The sequence below is a fragment of the Botryllus schlosseri genome, chromosome 9 (assembly GCF_051294905.1).
Source record: "Botryllus schlosseri isolate E-star chromosome 9, Bs_hap1, whole genome shotgun sequence".
Lineage (NCBI taxonomy): Eukaryota > Metazoa > Chordata > Ascidiacea > Stolidobranchia > Styelidae > Botryllus > Botryllus schlosseri.
Window position 1 is genome coordinate 9,437,541 of NC_137244.1, and position 23,110 is coordinate 9,460,650.

General features: G+C 38.9%; 1 protein-coding gene across 1 annotated transcript; it reads left to right on the forward strand.

Annotated features, from left to right (window-relative positions):
• Positions 1-2,477: 2,477 nt before the first annotated feature.
• On the forward strand, positions 2,478-19,175 carry LOC145446035 (uncharacterized). The gene is made up of 12 exons (XM_080324220.1): positions 2,478-2,761; positions 5,068-5,201; positions 8,284-8,372; positions 10,150-10,298; positions 11,691-11,906; positions 16,591-16,712; positions 17,292-17,421; positions 18,076-18,201; positions 18,262-18,350; positions 18,406-18,709; positions 18,775-18,819; positions 18,879-19,175. The coding sequence occupies exons 1-12, from the start codon at positions 2,650-2,652 to the stop codon at positions 18,989-18,991; spliced, it is 1,629 nt and encodes a 542-aa protein (XP_080180346.1). The 5' UTR covers positions 2,478-2,649; the 3' UTR covers positions 18,992-19,175.
• Positions 19,176-23,110: the final 3,935 nt, after the last annotated feature.

Here is a 23,110-nt window from a genome sequence, read left to right on the forward strand (position 1 = left end):
ATCAGGTAGTTTGGCTTGGTAATTGGTCAAACATGCATTTGCTCGAAGCGCACGTTGTACTTTTATAAGCATATGACCGTGTATGGTTCTCTCAAGGTCGCAAGTTCCATTTCAGGTGGATCTAAGCTACTAACGGATTCAAATCACATTGGTGTAGAGTAGTGTTGGGACCAAGTCACTACCTTCGAGTCACGAGTCATTTCGAGTCATCGCACATTTTGACTCGAGTCAAGTCGAGTCAATCTATTTTCAAAGGTGACTCGAGTCAAGTCAAGTCACTCGATTTTTGGAGGTGACTCGAGTCAAGTCGAGTCAAGTCAAGTCAAGTCACGAGTCAAGTCAAAATTCAAGTCAAGTCGACTTTTCGAAGTATGAAGCATGATTAGTGATTACGTCATTGCATTTCGCTAGGTGTCTGAATATTAGATTGATTGGTCATTGATTCTGAACCGATGAACGAAAGAACGAATATAGAGTTGAATATACAAATACATGCAGTAAGGGGCTGTATCGCTCAAATAGAACTGTTAAACTACGTAAGTAATTGCATAGCCTTATTTTATAGTTACTAGTCAAGATAAAGAATCGAGAAACGAATTGAAAGAATCGAGAAATGAATTGATAAGATGCAATGTATCATCCATTTATACATAATATTGGTATGATACAATTCGAATCTGCGCCAATGGCTGAGGAGTATATAAACTATATTCGATTACAATTTAAATAAAACAAGAGGTACGGTTAATGTAAAACAGAGAACAGAAATATATATTTTGCTATTAAATTACTTTACTACTAGTTTACGACAACGTAAGTTGTAGCTTCGATCACTTCGTTTGATGTCCATATATTTGTGAGAGAATATTTGACGATCAGTAAAACGCACGATCATTGAATGATGGGTCGCTCTCATGGGTTACACAAGTGTTTGGCGAACAATCCGAACATATGCAAGATAAGGTGATTTTTACTTGATGACTTGAAATTGACTCGTGAATTTTGCTCCGAGTCACGAGTCAATCCACATTTCTGATACGCCGAGTCAAGTCAAGTCAAGTCATTTTAGCAAAGTGACTCGAGTCAAGTCAAGTCATACGAAAAAGGTGAGTCGAGTCTGACTCGAGTCAAGTCATGACTCGAGTCATCCCAACACTGGTGTAGACACGACTTTCTAGTAGAGTATCGATGTCACTATGTCACATATTGCACTACAACTACTAACTATTACATCATTCCTTCACCAAGCAAATATTCAGCGACATAGTGTATACCTGCCCTCTGTATATAACTGAATAGTATATTCAATTCAATTCAATTCAATTATATATCGACATTCTGTGCCTCCAAGGAGCTTTTCTTTATAGATTATAAAGTCTATAGCCTCTTGGTGTATCTGTACGTTCCAAGTCTTTATTTCCAATATGAATGGTATGCATTTAAATCGTCAAATCTAACACAGGAGATCATTATACGATTACTTAGTTCGAGAACAGATAGAAATGAGTCGGAAAAATCAAGGAACCTGTGGTAGCCACTAGCCAGGTATAATTAGCCAAATTGCTTTACCTATACGTCTTGCAAGATCAGTGTTATATGAAGAAAAACAACCTCGGAGAAAGTGAACCGATTCCCACCGATTTCATTGGAATCGGTAAGGTCATAATCGCTAAAGCGAAGGCATCCGGATATGTTGGAATATATCTTGATGACGCCATTTTTCGACTTAGTGAAGCACGAGGTATACGATAAAAGAATTATGAACGTAGACAATGGTGACACATCACCTAGAAATATAACCTATTAGCAATAAACACCCGATGTGCGTTTCAATACACCTCGTGTATGCCGTGGGAAATCGCATTTATTAAAAATGTAATAAAGGGCTGTACTGGGATTACACTTATGCATTCGAATTTAAAATCGGTATAATAAAGTCTATACGTCGTGGAGTGGTTACAAGCAACAAACGTCGTCGTGTTGCTTACGACCAGACAATGACGTCTCTGTGCCTACAAGAGAGACTGTCGCGTATTACGTCAAGGAAATATACGTGGGGTCTGATCCGTTGAACGAAATATATACGCAGCTAAGTATCTAAATAACCTTCCGGATCCAGATTACACAAGAATAACACCTTACGTAAATTCGTTCTGTGTTACACCTCATACCAATTAAACAAGTTACAGATATACACAGCACCGAGAAAATCGACATTCCGTCTAGCGGTGATCAATTGCGCTTCCTTTTATATTAGGTCATATAGTCACATCTATATACGTGTCTCTTGAATATACTTGCACAAAACTTGGGCAGTCGGACATCTCATCGGTCACCAGTGGCGTAGCTAGGTGGAGAAAGATGTGAATGCCCCTAGTCGGACACTATGGCGTCATTCCTTTTCTTCGTTACGATGGATCACCGGAAGTCAATGCATAAATACACACTTCCTGTTTTACAAGCTATCAATGAAGCTTTAGTTTATCTATATGCAGGAACAATTTATCGAGCACGACAAAAATGCTATACTCGCGTACTAGTGTAATATTGGCGCGTGCACCACACTGGGCGGTATCGATAATTTTCCTCTCTGCTAGTTACAGCATAGCGTGCTCAAAAGCATAATTCTTGTATGAACTATACTATTGTATGATTTGGAGATTACAGCACTCAAAAAAGATGGGAAGCGTGGAGTGGTGGAAGATATTGGTGATATTTTTACTACTGGAATTTCCTGGGATTGTGAAAGCTCAAAGTGAAAGTAAAGTATCTAATCTATTGTGAAATTACAGTTTAGGTTCGATATCCAGCGCCGATTCGAACAAATATTAAATCAGGGAATATATATAAGAAGTGAAATCACATTAAAGCAGCAACGCTGTCTGAATATGATGTATCTTCAGAATAATGTTGACAGTTTGAAAAAAATGCAGTGGCGATTTCCTTAGAAAGTCCCCGTATTCGACTGCCGCTAAAAGATTTTTACGAGTTGTATCTTTCCACTACATCTCTGACCCGGATGAACGGTGTCTTAGAAACCCCAAAAAGAAGGTGGCGGTGCTGCAAGCAATCGTAATCATAATCATATCAGAATCATAATAAATGATATAGACTAGGTTAGCGGGATATTTGCAATCCGGGTTGAAGTATACCGCCATCGAGGGGTATTATGGGCTCCTGGCCCACTGTGTCGCTGCTCTTACGGCTGCAAAAAGCCCAGAAAAAGACCCGATACGGAAAGAAAAAGAGAAAGATATAGCTTCTAAATGGAGAACGAAGAAAGATTACAATCGCAGAAGACTGTGACCTCGGGCCGTAGGTCGAGGTGGATGCCAGTTTAAGAGACCCCATATCTGGTCGTTCGACATCCCCTATCTGTCTACATCGCATTATGTCTTGTATATCGCATCGTACATTGTGTGTGTGTGTGCCAGATGAAAATTTAATCTGACGATAATTACGATTATTGCGATTATGATAAGGTGTAAAATGACCAAAGCTGTTAAAGCGCTGACACCAGAATTCCTACCTAAGTGTTAAAGGTCGATGTAGGCTCCTCCTCGACATATCATCCGTGTCAGCGGTGTCTTATAAAAGCCTAGAAGTGCATAGGTCGTGCTACAATTCGGCAGCGACGGAATAAGGATAAAGAAAATTGGCATGATTTGACTGTAGTCGACAAACACCACGAATACCACAAGCAACAGGAGCGACAGACATCTAGGATGATGTTTCCGTGCGACCTGCGTATCCTCCTAAATTCGAAGACGAGAGAAACTAAAGTCACTATTTAACCCGAGGGTCAACTGCAGGTTTCCTGCAATGAGGTCTCCAATAAACTACCAGCTCAATTCTATTGCTTTGTTCTAATCTTTTAACTTAGGCTTACCATATTTTGGAAATCTAAAAAGAGGACACTTTTTCAGAAATTTGCAACTTGCAGAACCGGAGTAGAATTCTCAAAAACCGGTGAATTTTCCCCACTTTGTGATCGGTTGACTAAAAAAAAAAAAAGGTCATCTTTTCGCCGAGAGCTAAAATCACCGTTTTTCACTCCGAAATACCCGCCGGAGCTTCACTTCTGTGCTAATTTACGGTATATCACTCGCAATTTGCTCTTAATCTGACCCAAATTTTCAAAAAAGAGGACAAAATCTCAAAAAAGAGGACAAAAGGGCGTCCTCCGAGGACACTTTCAAAAAAGTAAAAAAAGAGGACGTATGGTAAGCCTATTTTAATTGTACTTCAGGTGTCGGTACACGAGACCTGTAATACGCAGGTAGCGGTACTGGACATATCACCACGAGAAAGCCTTGAAGCTTGATTGCGAATAGTTATTGTTTTTGTGAGGTGTCATATCGGTGCAAAGAAGTAAGCTTCCATTACATGCTCAATCGCCTATCTTATCAGACTCCTGTAAAGGCTCAATAACGTTCGGGTGGACGGACCCCAAAATGCGCAAGACACAATCTTCAAAGTTCCATCTATTCATTACATGAACGAATCGCATATATATATATATATATATATATACCAATACGGAATTTAGATAGTGTAGCTTACATCATTTATGTTCGTTGATCCACATGTATTCCAGTAGGCATGGTATATATTAAATCGAGTATTTGTTTTATCTAGCTGCGACCATCTTTCGTGGCATTTGATTGGTCTTTCAGCGTAGTGCTTATACACGTGGCGTGTAACTTGTATACTGTGATGTAATAAAAATATGAAATGTCCACGGATTTTGACATGTTTTAACCGAGTTCACAATCTTGCTCTCCTCAAAGAATATTTGGCCTTTCCGAATTCAAGCGACAGAAATATATGTGGGGGTGATCTATCATGACTACCACTTATTTTAGTGATCGTAATCAGTATTTGATACCGCGATATTCTCTTGTATTCGTACTTGTAACTGTGCACACTGTGCAGTGCATGATGTACATTGATCCAGTTACTCCACAATGTCTGGTTATGAGCGAATGGTTATTACATGATATTCAAATACTTTCCTATAAAATATGTTGCGGCGTGAATATTTTTACCTTATAAATACATTCACAGATATTTCTCAAATCCACATGCACCAAGTCGATGCGGGACCGCGCTCTATTGGTGCTAACGTGACGATTGTGTCTAACTTCACCACCCCATGCGATTACGCAAATATTTCTTTCTATGTGCAAAACCTCACCGAAGTAAGTGTAAATTTCAATACTGTCATATCCTGCATGCCCTCTTTTCAGTGTTACCACGATTCATACTAGCGCGTTGTAACTAGGGCTGGGCAAAATCGAGTACCCGAGTGATTCGATTCTGAATCACGTAAAATGCTTCGAGTCGAGTCGAGTAATCGAGTATCACTCATTATGACGTCATAGTAGAATTTTATTTGTCGAAGTTCAAATCTGTACCTTTTAAGCGACCACAAAGAATATAATGCCTGTTATCCATGATATTAAGTATACTTTGTTATTTTTTTCGACCATACCGATTTCATTGCACTTGGTGACAATATTGTGGGATGATCATGACTTCGGCAATGTGCTATTTCCAGTAACGTTCGTAGCTTCGTACTTCATGTTTCATATGCTACGATACGGCCAATCAAGGTTTCAAGGCTTCAACAGTGAAATTAGCAGAAACTCGTTGATCGTTGATAAACTCCTCGTTGATAAATCAACTTTCAGTGGTGAGGAGCGTATAATTTCAGTACTCGAAAAAATCGTATTTTACTACTCGACTCGAATCATTAAAATTAATACTCGATTCAGATTCGAGTACTCGAATCATTGTGCCCAGCCCTAGTTGTAACCTTCTTGAGTTCGTGACCAAAAATTATATATAACAAAACGAACGAAAACAAATTGTTGAGAAAAGAAATAATATTTTATAATCATATGCAATTTAATGCGAACTTTGAGCTTGCATATTGGAAACTATCAGATCAAGTCTAGGCTTGATTAGCTTGATTTTCGTACTCGTAAAACATCCAGATATACCTGAAATCAAGGTACATTTATTTGAGTAAAACCGCGACATTAAAATCGCCAGCACTGAAATATTTTTTATATATGGGCTTACTTATAAAAGTGCTATCAATTATTTGATTGCTCTCAATATATAACAACTAAAAGCCTTCATAAGAGATATTGAATAGAAAACAGTGACATTTAGAAATGCTTCGCGACCACTTTTTCGGTAACACTGATCTATAATATATGCTCGGTAGTAAACCATGGTAAATGATCGATCATGTCGCAGATCATTTCTTCAAACCGTGAATTTTTTAAAAATTCATCTCTCGGTTTATGCTTCTCTGAGCAGTCGCTGACAAACCCTTTCATCACGTTCATCACTTTCTCATCCATTCATAGTAAACTTGTCTGTAAGCTCAGCACGCCTGCCGCTAAGTTGGTTGTTTACTTCTTACGATGTTAAGTGGACACATTCCAGATGACTTGCGCAATTGCGAAAGCGTAGAGCAGTAGTTTATTATAATGCAGTGAATCCAGTGGTTTATTATAGTTCAAGTAAAATAAATTGCGCGTACTTTTAGATCGATCGCCAAAATACTCCTGTCACGCTAGCTTGGGTTATTTTCCACAAAATGTTTCAAACTAGGTATTTTATCCCGCAGCACACAGCGTGTCGAAATCGCTGAAAGAGACACTTTTTTGAGAGTGAGAGCCCTTTTGTACATTAAAGATGGTTTGAAGATTCCTGATCGAAAGGAGTAACTAAATATCTCTGTATTCTAGTGCTACATAATTAAATCTTCACAATATTTCTTCATCGTAACATGAAGGATGATACTGTTTAGTGTTGTGATCCGCAACCCCACATGAACGTTATATAATATGGTTTGCTTTCTTGGATGCTAGGTGCACTACCACATTCTACGTGAGAAAATACCTCTACTACTATCTCAGTTGATCTAACTAGTCACAGAAAGTAAGTAAAACAAAATCCAATACGATTAACGTATTGCCAGTCGCAGTGGTGAATTCGAGATGTGTACACCAGGCACGAAGCAGATGGTATGTAGCCTAGGAACATAATCGGCATTTGCTGTCTTGAGGTATTATTGTATAGAGGTATTTAGTACCAAAAATCTCGTTTGTTAGAAATGTGCTGGATAATACAGCCATTTTCCAGAATCGCGTGGCGGGTCGTATGTTTGACATCCCTGGTATAAAGTATAACCTTATACATCACGATTTCTGAGGCTGTGATCGCGCAAATCTCGGTTTTAATGCTCTCATAATGACAGGATGATAGTGTCGAAACGACAATTATAGAGTGAAAAGATAATTCGTAGTCAATAAAGTCGTGTATATTTTGCCGAAGACGTTGTTTTAACATTGACCGATATAAATCCCGTCCGTGGAATTCTGTTCTTGCAGCGTCAATATTTGTTTCTGATATTCCGGTTGAGATCCGAAACCATCCCATGCCAGTCCAAAGAACAGGTTTCCATCTGTGAATGAACGACACTGAAGCTTGCCTCTTTAACATTATATTCTTATCCATTAAAACGGACGTAGAAAAGTATGAACAAGTGTTGCATAAAACACGAGTAGCTATTCACTATAAGTGATCAAATTATTTCAGATAGGAAGAAGGTCAACTGTCACTACGATAGTCAAATCACTAGAAGCAATTGTCCCTATAGATTCCAGCTCTGGAGTCATTGTGTAAGGCAGGACCGTAACTGCCGCACTAAAAGATTTTCGTAAATGGACATAAATTATGGATTCATTTTCTTTAAATTTATGCATATTTATTCACAAATTCTAATCAAATATCTTGATTATTGGATACCCTCCCACAAGAAAAAATACACATCATTTATAGAAATTGGCATTTCGGTGTCCGCCATTCCGCGCCCTAACGCACCAAGACACATGACGCTTTAGTCCACGTAACATGCGACTACGTGATGTGTGCCAGAACGATCGGCAGCGAGAAAACCTTGGCCGAAAAGGACTGCCCCTATGATGACCGAAAACGCCACGAAATGAGATCATGTAACGAAGTTACTATAGCAGTGGGTCCACCCGAAGCTGTTTAAATATTATTTACGGGCCCTACATTTTCAATTTTCTGATTACTTGGGCTTAGAAAGGATACAAATTGATATGCAAGTGTCGATCATATTGACCGATTCAATTATGAAATCTAGAAAATTTTCGCGATTTTCGGCCCTGTGCGTAGGGTACAATGCGCAATATCAAAAAAGCGATGACTCATCAAAGCGTTATTATACTGATATTTCAGTCATTTCAAGTTGGATCTATCGTTTGTCTGGGCTGGCATGGAGGAGCACCTATCATTGATTTTCGTGATTTTCCATATCTGAATCTCAGGTAACATTTACTAAACCGCGGCGTGTAGTATTTTGCATGAAATAGTGTCATCACAGGAAATTCATGAAATGTCATGACTAGAAAGATTTTTTTTACTAGAAGAACGGAAGATTTTGACCTAAAATATGAGAATTTTGCCCTCATGTATGTAAATTAAGCACATAATGTTAGAATTGTACTACTTATCTTCGTTTCTGGTTGGAACTGTCGGTCTGTTACAAAGCAGTTTAACTTGAAGACTTAGAAACTGACAAATCTATGCATAAGAAAACTTTATTTGAACAAAATCTGGATCTATGAAGAATTCCAGACCATCACGCGTTATGGTAGAAATAATTAAAATTCGTTGTAGTACAACGAAAGATACTATTCTACATTCTCGGTAGACGGTGTCCGTCCTTACTAAGTAGCTTGATAAGAATTGAAGAAGAACGGTCAGCACCAGCAGTTGTTGGCCAGCAACACTGAAGTTGTGCGTACACTGCTGGTGAGTGGTGACACACCATGATGCTTCATTCTGACAATGCTTTCTACATCACAATTTTTCAGCATGCGCTTTTTGATATAAGAACCGATACCCACGCAGTTTTACTTCAGTTAGGATATGTCGGTACGTAGAGCATAACACCACGTGAACATATTTGTTTCATTTGACCGTTTATGATTCACAATGAGCAAACAATGGGCCGTCTACAACGTTAGGCCTATAACAGGGGTGGCCAACATTATTGCTATTTTCGGCCGCATTCTGATTACTCACGTAGCCTACGGCCGCATTCCAGGACATAGCTGTTATGAAATAATTGGACGATAAATACCCATGATAAAATGTCCATGTGCATTTCCGGTGACCTCCGGACTGATCTACTTTTCCATATCGTCAAACTATACGCATGGAAATCGTGAGTGGTATAATGTTATGAATTGTTAGTGGGATAATAGTTTAGTAATTGCAGTTTGGCAACATAGAAATATGAAAAATCACCAGTATGATTTCGATCACTATACATTTTTGGAATGTGACTTTTACGGAAAATTTTACTAGCTGAGCACAAGGATCAACTAAAACAGCGGTGTTGGAAGTCAAATTTGTTAAAGTTGGTCAAAGTAAAAGTTGGCTCGAAAATTTATCTTCTAGTCAAAAGTCATTCCATATATTTCTTATACGTCGGGCCTGAGTCAATTCAGGTAAATTCGTTTTCGGCAGTCACTTGAGTCAAGTCAAGTCTTTCAGAAAACGTGACATGAACTAAGTCATGACTCGAGTAATCAAAAACTCGCATTCCAAGATATATAATTTATCAGTATAACGTGCCAGCAGTAATTGCCGCCGCACACAGTTGTAAATGGACAAATTTCTAACACTGCCAACGAATTATATTGCCATAATGGCGGATGATATAGCATCGATAACTTCATATGATTGGAAAAGCGACAAATAACTACACTGCCACGAAGACTAGATCTGTTATGTAACAATGGATCGCGCGAAGCTGGATGAAATTTGCCCCGGAAGGCTTAATTTTACGATGTTTGGGAATTTAATTTCGGGGCACCTTTCTGCCTGCTAACGCCCGAATTGGCACATTCTAGCTGTTGAATTGGGGCAGTTAAGGTACCACCAACAATGTCTTTCTGTACAGCCTTTACTAGCTCTATCAATTTCATATGATCGCATGGCCCCCCGGAACATCATCATGTATTTCCAAGGTGCCCGTCCATCCGTGGCATCCCGGCTGCGAACCACTGACCTAAGAAAATTCATGTCAAATTACAGCACTGAAAATATTACTACAGGAGTAGTGACATGGCATTTCAATTACTTACCAGAAAGTTACAACGGACTAAACCTGATCACGTACGCACAAAGTACTTATGCGACGAGCGGATCTAGGACGCGGGCAAACATATCATTGGTTGTTTCGGGTAAGTACAATATGTATTATGTATTTGCAAATCATTCAGTACATTGATAATATGAGCCACAGAAATAATTCGAACCAGTTTACCGATTGCTATTCAAATATTTACGAATTGTAGCAGTGGTTTTCAACCCTTCGTCTTCGCGGACCCTCTTTTGGTCCTTAAAGGCCCCTAGGCGGTCTCTCCACAGCAGTTTTAGTTCAAATTTAGCTCAATTATCAGATAACCGTCGTCTTTCTTGGGCAAATATCAACTGTAGCCAAGTGTAAACAGCAGAATTTCACTTTCCTTTAAATTAACACCATACTATGTCAGAATTGTAACGACTTCGATTGTCTCAAAGCGAATTGAGTTCATGAGATTTCTGCAGCTGCATGTCAGAAGCAACTCTCGAAATGCCGTGTCGTCGAAATGCGTGCTTCAATTGGATATGAATGAGAGCAAAATATCCACCTACACAAATATTGGTGGAATAATTACTGGCTATATGCTTTCGACGACTCCTCTGGGTCTGACCGCAACACGAGACACCAAAATCGAAAATTAAATCATACAATGAACATGAACATATCACGTCCAGCCCATAGTCTTTCCGGCTAAGCAGATCATATTGAAGTTTTTCTAGAATAGTGTTTTGTCTATCACACGAGAATATGGATTCCGTGTAGTGTCGTAAACACGTTGGGACAGATTTGAGAGTACTTCAGGAATTATTTTTCAAGAGACCGTGATAAATGTTCACTAATTTCCTTATAGTGACCGCTTCCAATCCAAAAAGCTTTCCAAACATTGCAAAATTACCCTGATTGACCTGTCAATTCCAAATCTTGATCTTCTCCGCAAATCCCGATATCTCCAAACAGAAATATGTTTGCACCAGAAGGCCTACCCGTTGAATAAAGAGAGATTATCGGTTTTACTTTCTTTCTAGCATCGAGGTGCTTTGGCAAATGTAACGGGGGAGGAATGTGTTATAAGATATCGAATATTGGGTATTCTCTACCATATATCATCTCCACGTTGTCCGAGAGTGCTAAGCGATTGGCAGAGAAGCTACGGATACCACTTGACTTCTAAGTCTTTGATCTAACCCGGTCGGGGATTGAACTCAAGATAAAGAAGCCGCGGGCGGTTTTAGGCAATTAAAATGAGGTAACACATCGGAAATTTTACTGATGTGAGCCGTTCCATTCTAGCAGTTATGAATCTAAACATGCTTCATATGATTTACCTTAGCTTAGAAAACCACAAAGTAGATAATCAATTATGTTGCAAATTTGCTCGGACCCCTTGAAAATGCCTCGTGGACCCCCGGTTGAGAAACACTGAATTAGAAATTTAGAACCTGTTTACAAATGTCAACCCACAATCTAAAATATAACCTCTATTTTGTAGCATGTCAATCTACCGTGACTGTTATTACAACGGGCCAAAACTCTACGTACAATATTACGTCTGACGGGCGAGCTTACTTCCGAGATCGTGGGAATTGTAGTTGCTTACAAAGTGATGGAATATTGTTCCACGCGAATGGGGTACAAGCGAACAATTCAGCATATTGCGAATATAATGCGGTATGGTCTGGGTGTGAAGACCTACAATGCTGGACAGGTAATATAAAAATATGAAATATATAACGTTGTCACAATATGGATATTCGAACCAAATTCCTGAATTGTCATAATCAAACGTTGTATGAATATAACTATGTAAATATAACTGATGCAGCATGTATACTTGTAAACGTTGTCGAAGTGTGAATTTGCATGAGATGTAATGACCTATTCCTGCTGCAATGCCAATGCTAAGTAAATAGTCGATTCCCATGTATAACGAAATTACCGGCTTACATACACACAGATCGCATAAATCCAGAGATGGTCAAAGTAGTCAAGAAAGCTACTCAAGTAGAAATAGAAGTAGCGACGAAAAAATCTACCCAAGTACGAGTGGAAGTACTTCTTTCATAAGCCACTTAAAACTACTTGAAGTAGAAGTAGAATTGACTGACTTCAATTTACTCAAGTAAGTAAGTAGTTTTGAAAACAGTCTTAATTCGTTCGGATGTACTGTCAAAAGCTGCAAATTGAGCTATGCGGAAGGTGCAGACAGCTTGATTCGTACTGATGTATCCCAGGAGGTATCAATTTTCGACACAATAAGCATTCTTTCGCATCACGATAGTAACGCTTTGTTTACTAGAAGACCGCGTTTTAGAGAACATAATGCCTGGCGCCCCGCAATACGGGGAAGTAGTATCGGATACGGTTTCAACACTTTGCCCGATTAGTAATCGTTAATAACAAATATTGTGGATCGTAAAATTTATATTTAGTGAAGCTTTATTTTCCGAAAATAGAGGCATTACTACACTTGCTTTTATGCTTCAACATGTATGTTCTGCAGACAAAAGAACTGAGAGTAATTAGAACTCAAAGTATGATATTCGGTATTGAAAGCGAAATACAAATCCCACTTCTGAAAAGTGGAAAATATATTTCATGTCTTTTGTCCATAAGCTTCAGAGGTGATCTGCTAAAACAGGTGTAACATTAAAAAAGTCAGATTTTCCGGAATAGCAGGACACGTCTTGGGCTGATAGATTACGATATGATAGGTATTTGTTAGATTGCGAAACGATAGTTTCAAACGTTATGGTGGGTTGTTTTTACTGTGATGAAATATTTGATATCGGCGACAATGCGGTGTGAGCGGGACCAAGCAATCCGGTACCTAAATTATATTCACAGATACTTTCGTGAAAACATATCTGCTACTCCATAACTATACCAAGAGAAACAAAATTTCCGGGCTTTACTTGACTTTTATGAATATTAAATGCTGTTACTCCGTGAAAACATCCCGCAGGTTTCTCAGGCTATCTTTCGTATAGAGGGGGTTTAAACTACTTCTACTTGACAAACTGAAAATAACGAAAAGTACATAAGTAGATCACAAAATATTACGAAGTAGAAGTGGAAGTAGAGAAAATCAGAGCTACTTGATTAAGTACCAGGAGTAGAGGAAAACTACTTGAGTACTTCCAAAAAGTAAAAGTACTTCGTTACTGAACACCTCTGCATAAATCATATTAGAACAATTGAAATGTGTTGGTAACACTTAGAGCATGTATTCTTCTCCGCCAAATTTTGATCGCATCATGTCTAAAAGCGTGCAAGACAATGGCAATTAGAACAATTCAAATGTGTTGCTGACACGTTCGGCTTGTATCCTAATTGCCAAGTTTAGAGCGCATCATGCCTGGAATCCTGTGAGAGAATACCAATATGAATCGTTGACAGATGGATTTATGTACATTAACTGAATAGTAGTCCGACGTTTTTGACAGTTTCGATGCGGTATATCACAAGGAGAGTTTGCCCCAAGTCATGTAGGCCTATTGATCGAATAGATGCTGGATGCATCGGCTAATATAGCTTGACACGCAGAGGGGATCAAAGTAATTAAGAATGCTAGTCAACTACAAGTTAGAGTAGCGCCGAAAAAGATCTTCTCAAGTAAAAGTAGTGCCTTTAAAAGCAGCCTTTAACTACTTCAAGTAGAGATTCAATTCGCTCGATTCGAAAGCTACTCAAATATGTAAGTAGTTGTCAAAAGCAATCAAAATGCGCTTTCTTAAGCAGTCCAAGTTGTAAACTGATTTATGCGGACGAGGCAAAGAATCGGTGTCGCGCTGTTAGGTATATATTTTCAATGGCATACCAAGATTAGACTTTACCGCGTGGTGCAAGAGATAGTTTTGCTTCAGAACAGTGATTCTTAACTTTATTCACCCAAAGGCCCTTTCCAGTAAAAACAGTCGTAATACTCTCACTCTAGAAGAGGCACCGCGCTATAAACATGAGAGGGTCTCGAATTGAGGATAAAATCGGCGAATAATTTTTTGCAACAGCCATTTTCTCCATAAAGTCATCATGTTCGATCTGCAGTTGAAAGCATATCTATAAAACTATCCCCATTGTACTCTAGCTGCATAAATAGATCTATGTGGTGTTGCTAATGCGCGTCGTAGCTTCTTAATCCTTTGTGTGATTGTTGGCATGATTTCGCCACTGTTGCACTTGCACGACGTAGTTTCTCTACGCGATCTTCACTTTAGAGGCCTATTTCTTTAGGTATTACCTGGGAAACATATGATGTATTACTTACTTTGCGTCGACGTGATTCAAGAACTCTCAATGCAACTTGCACAATTTTATTCATGTATTTTTCCAGAGGTGGTCAAAGTAGTCAAGAAAGCTACTCAAGTAGAAGTAGAAGTAGGGACGAAAAAAACTTACTCCAGTACGAGTAGAAGTACTTTTTCCGTAAGCAACCTAAAACTACTTGAAGTAGGAGTAGATTTGACTGACTTAAATCTACTCAAGTAAGTAAGTAGTTGTGAAAACGATCCTAATTCGTTCACATGAATTGTCAAATGATGCAAATTGAACTATGCGAACGGTGCCGAGCTTGGATGCATACTGGGAGGTATCCAATTTTAGACATCATAGGCATTCATCCGCATCATGGGGTGAAAATAATAGTATTAATATGGAAATGCGATACTAATCCTCTGCTTTCTCGAACAACACGTTTTAGAAAATATCATGGTATGGCTCCCTCCCCATATAATAAGGCCCGTAGTTTAGTCGAAGAGCAATACTGAGAAGTTGAATAGGATACGGTGTAAACGCTTTGCGCGATTTGTAAACGTTAATACGAAAATATGGTAAACCGTAAAAATGCCATAATGTGTAGCTTTATTTCCGAAAATTAAAGGCATTACTACACTTGCTTTTATACTTCAACAAGTATGTTATCCAGACAAAAGAACTGATATTAATTAGAACTCAAAGTATATGATACTGGTAATTGAAAGTGAAATATAAATAACACTTCCAAAAGCGGAACATGTATTTCATGACTTTAGTCCAGAAAGTTCCAAAGGTTGTATGCTAAAACAGCTTCGAAAAAAACCAGAGTCCACTCTTTCAGATTAGGGCACGCCATGGACATATGATAAGTAGGCCTAAATGCTAGATTGCGAAACATCAGTTTCAAACGTTACGATGAGTCATATACACTGTGATGAAATATTTCATATGGGCGAAGGGCGACAATGTGGTGTGAACGGAACCACGCCCACCCGCTACCTAAACTATATTCACCGATAATTTCGTGAAATCAGACTGGTTACTCCGCATCCACTGCGCGCAAAGCTCGAAGAAAATTCTGGGCTTTACTGAATTTTATTAAAATAAAATGTTGATACTCCGTGAAAACATCCCCGAAATTCCTCAGGCTATCTTTCTGATTGGAGGATTGAACAATTTCTACTTGGCAAACTCAAATTAGCGAAAAGTAAGTAGGTAGATCACAACATATTACGAAGTAAAATTGCAAGTAGCGGAAATCCGATCTACTTGAGCAAGTATCAGAAGTAGACGAAAACTACTTGAGTACTTCGGCAAAGTAGAAGTACTTCGTTACCGACCACCTCTGTATTTATCATTAAATCAAGTGTGATGATTCCATCCATAGGATTTCGAAATCTGCTGATTACCATCGAAAACTCAAATGTTTTGCAAACCGTTCATCTGCTACCTAATCGCTGGATCGAACATTCGACTTCTTGCGCAATATCCTAGAAAATAAAAAAATTCATAATTCTGAAGACGTATTGATCTGATGTTGGCTCGGTAGCACATATGAATAAAGGATTAGGAAGAAAAGCTAGAGCTCATTCGGTACACCGTTGACACCTTTGCACTACAGTATTTTGATGCTGATCATTTATAAAGGCATTTGAATTCAAGTGTATCGTGACAGTCACATCGCCATTCAGACCCATCGGTAAATTTCAGGCTTTGGCTCAGGAGTTTCCAAACGGTGCCACTCCACGCCACCACAAAACAAACATTTGATTAAAATCATAATGCAGGAATTTGCTAGTTCTTGATCTGAGTAAACTGTTCCCTCGATCACCACACCAGCAGGGCCAAAACAACCATCACATTGCCTGAATATGTAATATTTAGTTAATGTACTATCATGTTTGTTATGTATTGCATTTATATAATTTTATCATTCCAAATAGGGGTTACTGTATGAATATATTTTTAATGAGAATAACATTTCGTACTTTTTTCAATGGGTTGATAAAGAAGGAGGGCACTAATTTTTTCGTGGAATCAGAGAATGCGAATCATTGTGACAGATGATATTCGAAACAATTTCTCTGTTGTTTCAATGAGAATTCGTTCTCAATATTCTTTTCAAATTGATGTGTTAGGACCTCGAAACGTAACAGCTTTCCAGATGAATCGCACTGTTGGATCACGTCGTCCGTTCAGTTGCTCTTTCTACGATGGTTTTCCAAGCGCAAGTAGTATCACGTATTCATTAGATAACGAAGTAAGTGTATTGTTAATGTTAGTATGCCACATTTGTATGAACAGGACATGTATCATATACAGGTGCAGGCAACCAGTTTTTCGCTACGCAGTTCTCTGTAACATGATTAATTGCAAAAGAACTCATAGATTCTGTGAGGTTGATCTCACTGAAATTTCTCCTTCATAGTAGGCCAACATCTAATGCACAACTCATTTGAATTGTGCGCTTTGCGTACATTAACCGCTTTCTAGTCACGAACTCCTTGCAGGTAATAGTCAAGCACATGAACCCATGAATCATTGAAATAGGCAAAAACCAAGCATTGAACCGTATAATTTAGATTTTAGAACATTACTTCGATAACTTTTTTGTTGTTGTTCTACAACCATTTCGCACGCTTCAGTGGTCATGAATGATAAGCTAGGATGCGTGCTAGAACAGATAACTGAAATTAATGATCAATAGAGTACTCCATGTTATATTAGCTCTAGTGAATGCAAATTTGCGTGGATTACGTCTATTTGATCGAATTCGCCTACGGAAAGCGGCCATTTCGCTAAAAATTATAATTTCTCTTTATTGTAACCTGTTGTACAGACATTTCCTGTAGATTACATATTGAAATCTTCTGACCATGACAAGAATTTATCTTGCCAAGTATCATCGAATTACACGTTTGCAACGGACGAAAAAGCAGAATCTTCGTTTGTGAAGATTATTGTGTATTGTAAGTATGGTTTTCTTATTTGCTGTCGTAGAAGTCATCTACTCTATCAAGAAAGATTTGCTTCGAAACCCTTGAACTTAGAGTGCTTTAACTTAACGGAAGATGATTTGTGCATTAGCCATGGTCTTCAATCAGGACGTCGGGCATGGACCATATTGTTTACTCCAGTGATGGCCAACCTACGGCCGTATAACAATAATTTAGCGGCGGTCTAGACATAAAATTAGCGTGTGTTGGCGGCCGTCGACATGCAATTTGAACTTATTTCATGTCAACGAAGAAATTTTCTTTTCGTCCGGCACGATTTTTGGTGATTCGATTTTTCCATTTAATACAGTAGTGTAATTGGAATCCCCCAACCCAATGTACAGGTGTACAGGTGTACAGCAGAAGAAAATAATGCACCTCGGCAAGAATTGCCAGTCTAAAATCGTGTGCATCTCATACGAATGAAGGTTTCTGGTACGTTTGTGAGGTACCAATAAATATTTCGGCTGTTACGACAATCCTCATGGGAGTTCAAGAAATAACAATTTGTAACAAAGTGATTAATATAAACCAATGATGCTTCATCATTAATCATCATTATTTCTTATATAGCAATCTACATTATCGCTTCAATGTTACATATTGCGTTACTGTGATTATTTTCAGACCCTCCGGAAAACACCGTTTTATCTAATAACTTCGTTTGGATGAATGTCAACTCGTCAATCAATTTAAATTTATCATTCGCTGCAAACCCCGTTGACGGCAATATTTCGTTGAGTTCAAAGAAGGGTGAAATTAAAGTGTATTGCACATAATCCAGGTTGAAATGACTGAGTTCCATATTTTCAGAAATGTCATCCTCGTCGCCCGCAGTACTTTCGTGGAATAAAAGTTACTCGTTAGATGTAATTCACGTATACGAACTCGTGATATCAGTTGTAGGTTCTTGTATTATTAATTTTATGACCAACATTGATTTTCATCTTGCCGCAGTCTACACTAGACGATTACGGAAATTATGTCGTTTGTGCGTCAACATATAAGCCACCGGGTCAAAATTGTTCTGTACTGACTATTTCCAATCCGATGACCACAAATACGATCCAAACTCCAACTGACCTGATCGACATTTCAACTGGACTGATTGACACGTCGACCCAACCGATCCAAACTCCAACTAAGCTCCCATTATCAAAAGGTGTTCTGATCGGTGCATCCGTATCTGGTTTCATAATACTAACCACAATCATCGTTGCTGCATGTATAATTATACGATGGAAGGGAAACAAGAGCACAGGTATCTGTACGATGGACCAGATACATTTATAAATGGTAACATGTGTTTATTTTATTTTATCATAGGAAATACGACGGAAACCGAAATGTCATGTAATTACGAATATACAGGTAATTTAATTATTTTGTAGTATCATCTGGCAATATGTTCCACCACATTTACATTTTAGAATATGACATAAATAATGATGGAGCCAAATACGAAGAAATCGGACCAGCGCCACATGTTTACGAAGTACCCAAAGTTAACGCGGGTTATGAAGAAGTTATTTTGCCTGATTGACTATGACAGGTCGTTTGCCTGTTTCCCATTTTGTTATATGTTTACACAATACAGTCTACATATTTATATGTTTATACCCCGGGCAAACAACCTAGAGAGGCACCAGCCTTAAATAGGGTGGACATGAGAAAAATCCCTAATTGTACCTCAGTATAACAAAACTAATAAATTTCAATTTAATACATTTTGATCTTTAGTTTGTATTCTTTTTGTTTCGAATTAATATGTAGCGGCTCTACAAGGCGCGCTCGTCGACGTGTTGACTGTTTGATTGCCAATTTGTGAATGCTTCCGCGTCCATTTTCAATGCGTACATGTTGGTGCGTTTTCTGGTTCAGTTACTAACTTCGCTCGCACGGAGCTCTCACTTCATCGGTGACCCCGACAGGCAGGACCGTATTCCTGCACTACGAGCCTGGATCAGCAAGCAGGCAATCAGAGTGCAGTAGCTGTTAAGCTACCAACCTTTTGGGCAGAGGAACCATGAGTTTGGTTGCCACAAGCGGAAGCACAGTTCTCGTTGAAAAGAGTTACTGCGGATGAAAGCAAATTCTATTACGTAGTTTCAGCTTTAGATCAGACCACAGCAACACGGCTGATAGAACTATTCGACAATCCTCAACAGCAGTGGCGGCTCGTGACAATATCGGGTGGTGGGGCAAGGGGTGCATGCGATGTTAATAATCTAAATGACGTCACAATAGTGTATTCCGACGTCAAAATGTGACTTCGTGGTCGTCACATACAGTTTGTATTTAGTATAGATATTAGGCATGTTTAACTGGGCTTACGCATTTCAAATTTTAATAATATATTCATGACAGAAATACGTTAAAACCCGAAGCTTTTCGAGCTGACACTCTTCAAATTATCCGGAAGAAAAGTACCTGCTTATTTTAACGTTTGTATCAGTAGGCGTATTGCGCGCGGCGTGATTTCATAGTTGCAAGATGTTCAATGACGAATTCTTTGAAATCTAGAATACCCATAATGACAGCACTGAGAATCCTGAGCACATCTACTATAACTCATCGAGCCTATATCTTTACACATCCCGATTCTAAGAAAAGTCTCGATGCTTGGGTTCTGCGGATGAAATCGGGGTGGTCAATATGATATTAAAAAAGCCAGTTACTGCAGCAAAGTTGATAGAAAGCGATTTTTCAACTATATTAATTTTGAAAGTTCACCACTGCTTACTGCTTCGAAAAAAAGATGAATTGAAATATAAGCCAGTGTGTGACATAACACAAATGGCTTACTGTCTAGAAGTCTGCTGCTAAATCAGCATTGGAAAATATATTACCGAATAAATACGTGAATGAAAGCTGTACACTGCTACATGACATCATCGAGAAGTAGCCTCATGACCCTTTTCGGTATGATACTGTTAAAATTGATACCATCAGCCTGTTCGGAACAGACCAACACCGAATTTTGCGTAAAACTTACTGAGGAAAGGGCTGATCAAGTGATCAGCTGTTAGCCGTCATCGAAAACGAAATAGCTTTCGCGCTTGACGGGGCTGTAAGCAAATGGCTTGAAGACCACAATGTCACGGTAAAATTTACATTGAGTAATATAAAATAAAAGTAAATATTTGAATGCAAAACGAGAATGTTAGTAAACTGTTTCATGATATCATCGTCTCATCACCTATCTCAGTATGGAACACAGTTAACGTTAGCACAGACAGTAGACACACCTGCTTTTGCGTGAAATCCACATTGCGTTAGGTAGGCTAAGTGTCAGATCGGCGCACATCTCTACCGTACTCGACCTCGATAACGAAATTACTGCCCCAATCATTGAATGTCAACCTTGAGACTTGGCACAGCGTTCGATACTAAAATCAAGACATACCGTGCAAAAGCTCACGACAGATATAGGTAAGGAGCATCGTTGCAATCAATAGAGACCAATACCGGCTTTGCGTAAAATCTGTTCGCGATAAATGACTTAGAAAACGAAATTATCACTAACATAGTGCAGTGACAAATTTAAAACTTGGTACAGCGCTCGATACTAACATTAAGACTTACCGTGCCAAATGTCATGGCCGATCTCGGTATAGAACATCGTCAAAATCAATGGACACATCAATGGCCAAAGTCATAGCAGAGGGTTAGAGATTCAAGAACGGAAAGCTGAATATTTCGAGCAAACTTTTCTAATTTTTTGAAAAGGGCAAGGTGCGTAAAGTCTCACATTGCAAAACCTGCGAAGGTTTGTTTGTGGACGCGAACCTTGAAATTTCTGAGGTTTACAAATCTCACACGCACACCATCTCAAATCGCCAGCAAGTGTGTGCATATTGAAGGGGTTCTCAACCTGGAGGGCGCGGGAAGCTCTCAGGGGGACGCGAGAAATTGAGCACGTCTGTATGAATTCTGACTAAGAATTTGCTTCACAATCATTCTGAGAAGACGATTGTGAAAGATGAAACTTTTTTCGTATTCAAGAAATCCCGCCAAATTCCAACTCCAGCAGTCGCGCTCAACGGAGTATAGGCTGATTTCAACTTCATTTGAGCAAATTTTTGATATTCTTTGAAAATTTGGAGCAATTCCCACAAGTTTGGGAAAATTTGTCAGAAATGTTAAATACTCAACAACTGGAATGCGGATTCAAACTGGGCGTAATACATACCATGCCTATACTATTAGATCAGGGAAGGGCAACTTGTTGCTGTAGATGGGAATTTGTGCGACCGTCGACACCTAATTCAATTAGTATGTGTTGGCATCCGTGGACATGCAAATTGAAATTACGAATTCACTCCCTAATTTTTGAGAGATTTTAATTAATCTTGAAATTTTCTTCACACTCCGCGCAATTCGACATAACTTGATTTTTCGATTTTAATATAGTAACGCGCTTGTCACTCTGAGCCGGACTCGTGTGCTCTTTATGGTACATTTGGACGATTTTAATATATTTCCACTACCGATACAATCGACAATCGTGATCGGGGGTCAAAAATAACAGCATGCAACCTAGTGACTAATAACATTTGGCCCACTCGATGATGCATTATCATTTATAACTTGCCCTAAATTTTCAAAAGCACTCCCTCAATGAACCCTACCGGTGTATCTGATCACATGGGCTAAAAGATGATAAATATTTGATAATAATATGTGATAGCCTACTGCTACTATTATTTACGGAATTCATTCGTGAATCTGAAAAATTTTCGCGCTCGGCGCGACAATATACAATCCCAGCATCTATTCATAACATTGCGACTCGCGATTTCGCTACGTACAAAAGGCTTTTGTTAAAAGTATAATAGTCCGGACTGCGGAGTTCACCGGCAATGGATATGGACTGATTAGGTATTTCGCGTTCAGTTAGTTCATTACGGCTATGCCCTGGAATTTGGCCTTGGGCTACATAAGTAATCGAAATGGGCCGTGATTAGCAAAAAGGTCGCCTACTTTTGTATTAGATGATGTGCTCTTTTAGACATGACGAAAAGTGCAGGGGGGTCAAGGGGAGCGCAATATTTTTGACCATCCCCAAGGGGGGCGCATGTCCAAAAAGGTTGAGAACCGCTGAGATACTGCTGATGACGCTGCATAAACATTGGACAGTCGTCGGATACGTGATAAAGCATGTTACTTCTCATTTGAACGCCCGCAAATAACTGATGCATCTCCGATCATCTACAAAAAGAGATCATGCACATCCTGGAACATTTTTCTGCATTAGGAACTATGAAGTAACCTGAGTTTATTGCGTGACTTCGGTCACCTGATTGGTACGCATATAGTAGCAAACGACTAGTTCAGTGATCCCCAAAGTATGTGCGTCGGAAACAAGTGTGCCGCTACAGATTCTGAGGTGTGCCAAGAATCTTTTTGGAATTTTGAAAAAGAACTGTATTTATATAAGGATTGAAAGTAATTTATGCAATTCAAGAGTATGCTAATAGCTGCTTGAATAGCTGATAATGAGGCATATATGTGACAGAGAATGACGACTGATTGAAATACTTTAATGATATTCATCTACTCCAGTGGTTCTCAACTTTTTGTCCTCGTGGCACACTTTGGAAGGTAATAATATCATTAATAATAATCAGGGCAAGTTTTTGTTGCAGTTATATCCGCGGAA

Bases quoted from the DNA above. Each gene is read 5' to 3' on its own strand.
- LOC145446035 (XM_080324220.1), top strand. From the start codon at position 2,650: ATGATTTGGAGATTACAGCACTCAAAAAAGATGGGAAGCGTGGAGTGG. The intron at 8,373-10,149 runs GTAACATTTACT...GTCAAATTACAG, and splicing joins TTTCCATATCTGAATCTCAG to CACTGAAAATATTACTACAG. The intron at 10,299-11,690 runs GTAAGTACAATA...TCTATTTTGTAG, and splicing joins CATATCATTGGTTGTTTCGG to CATGTCAATCTACCGTGACT.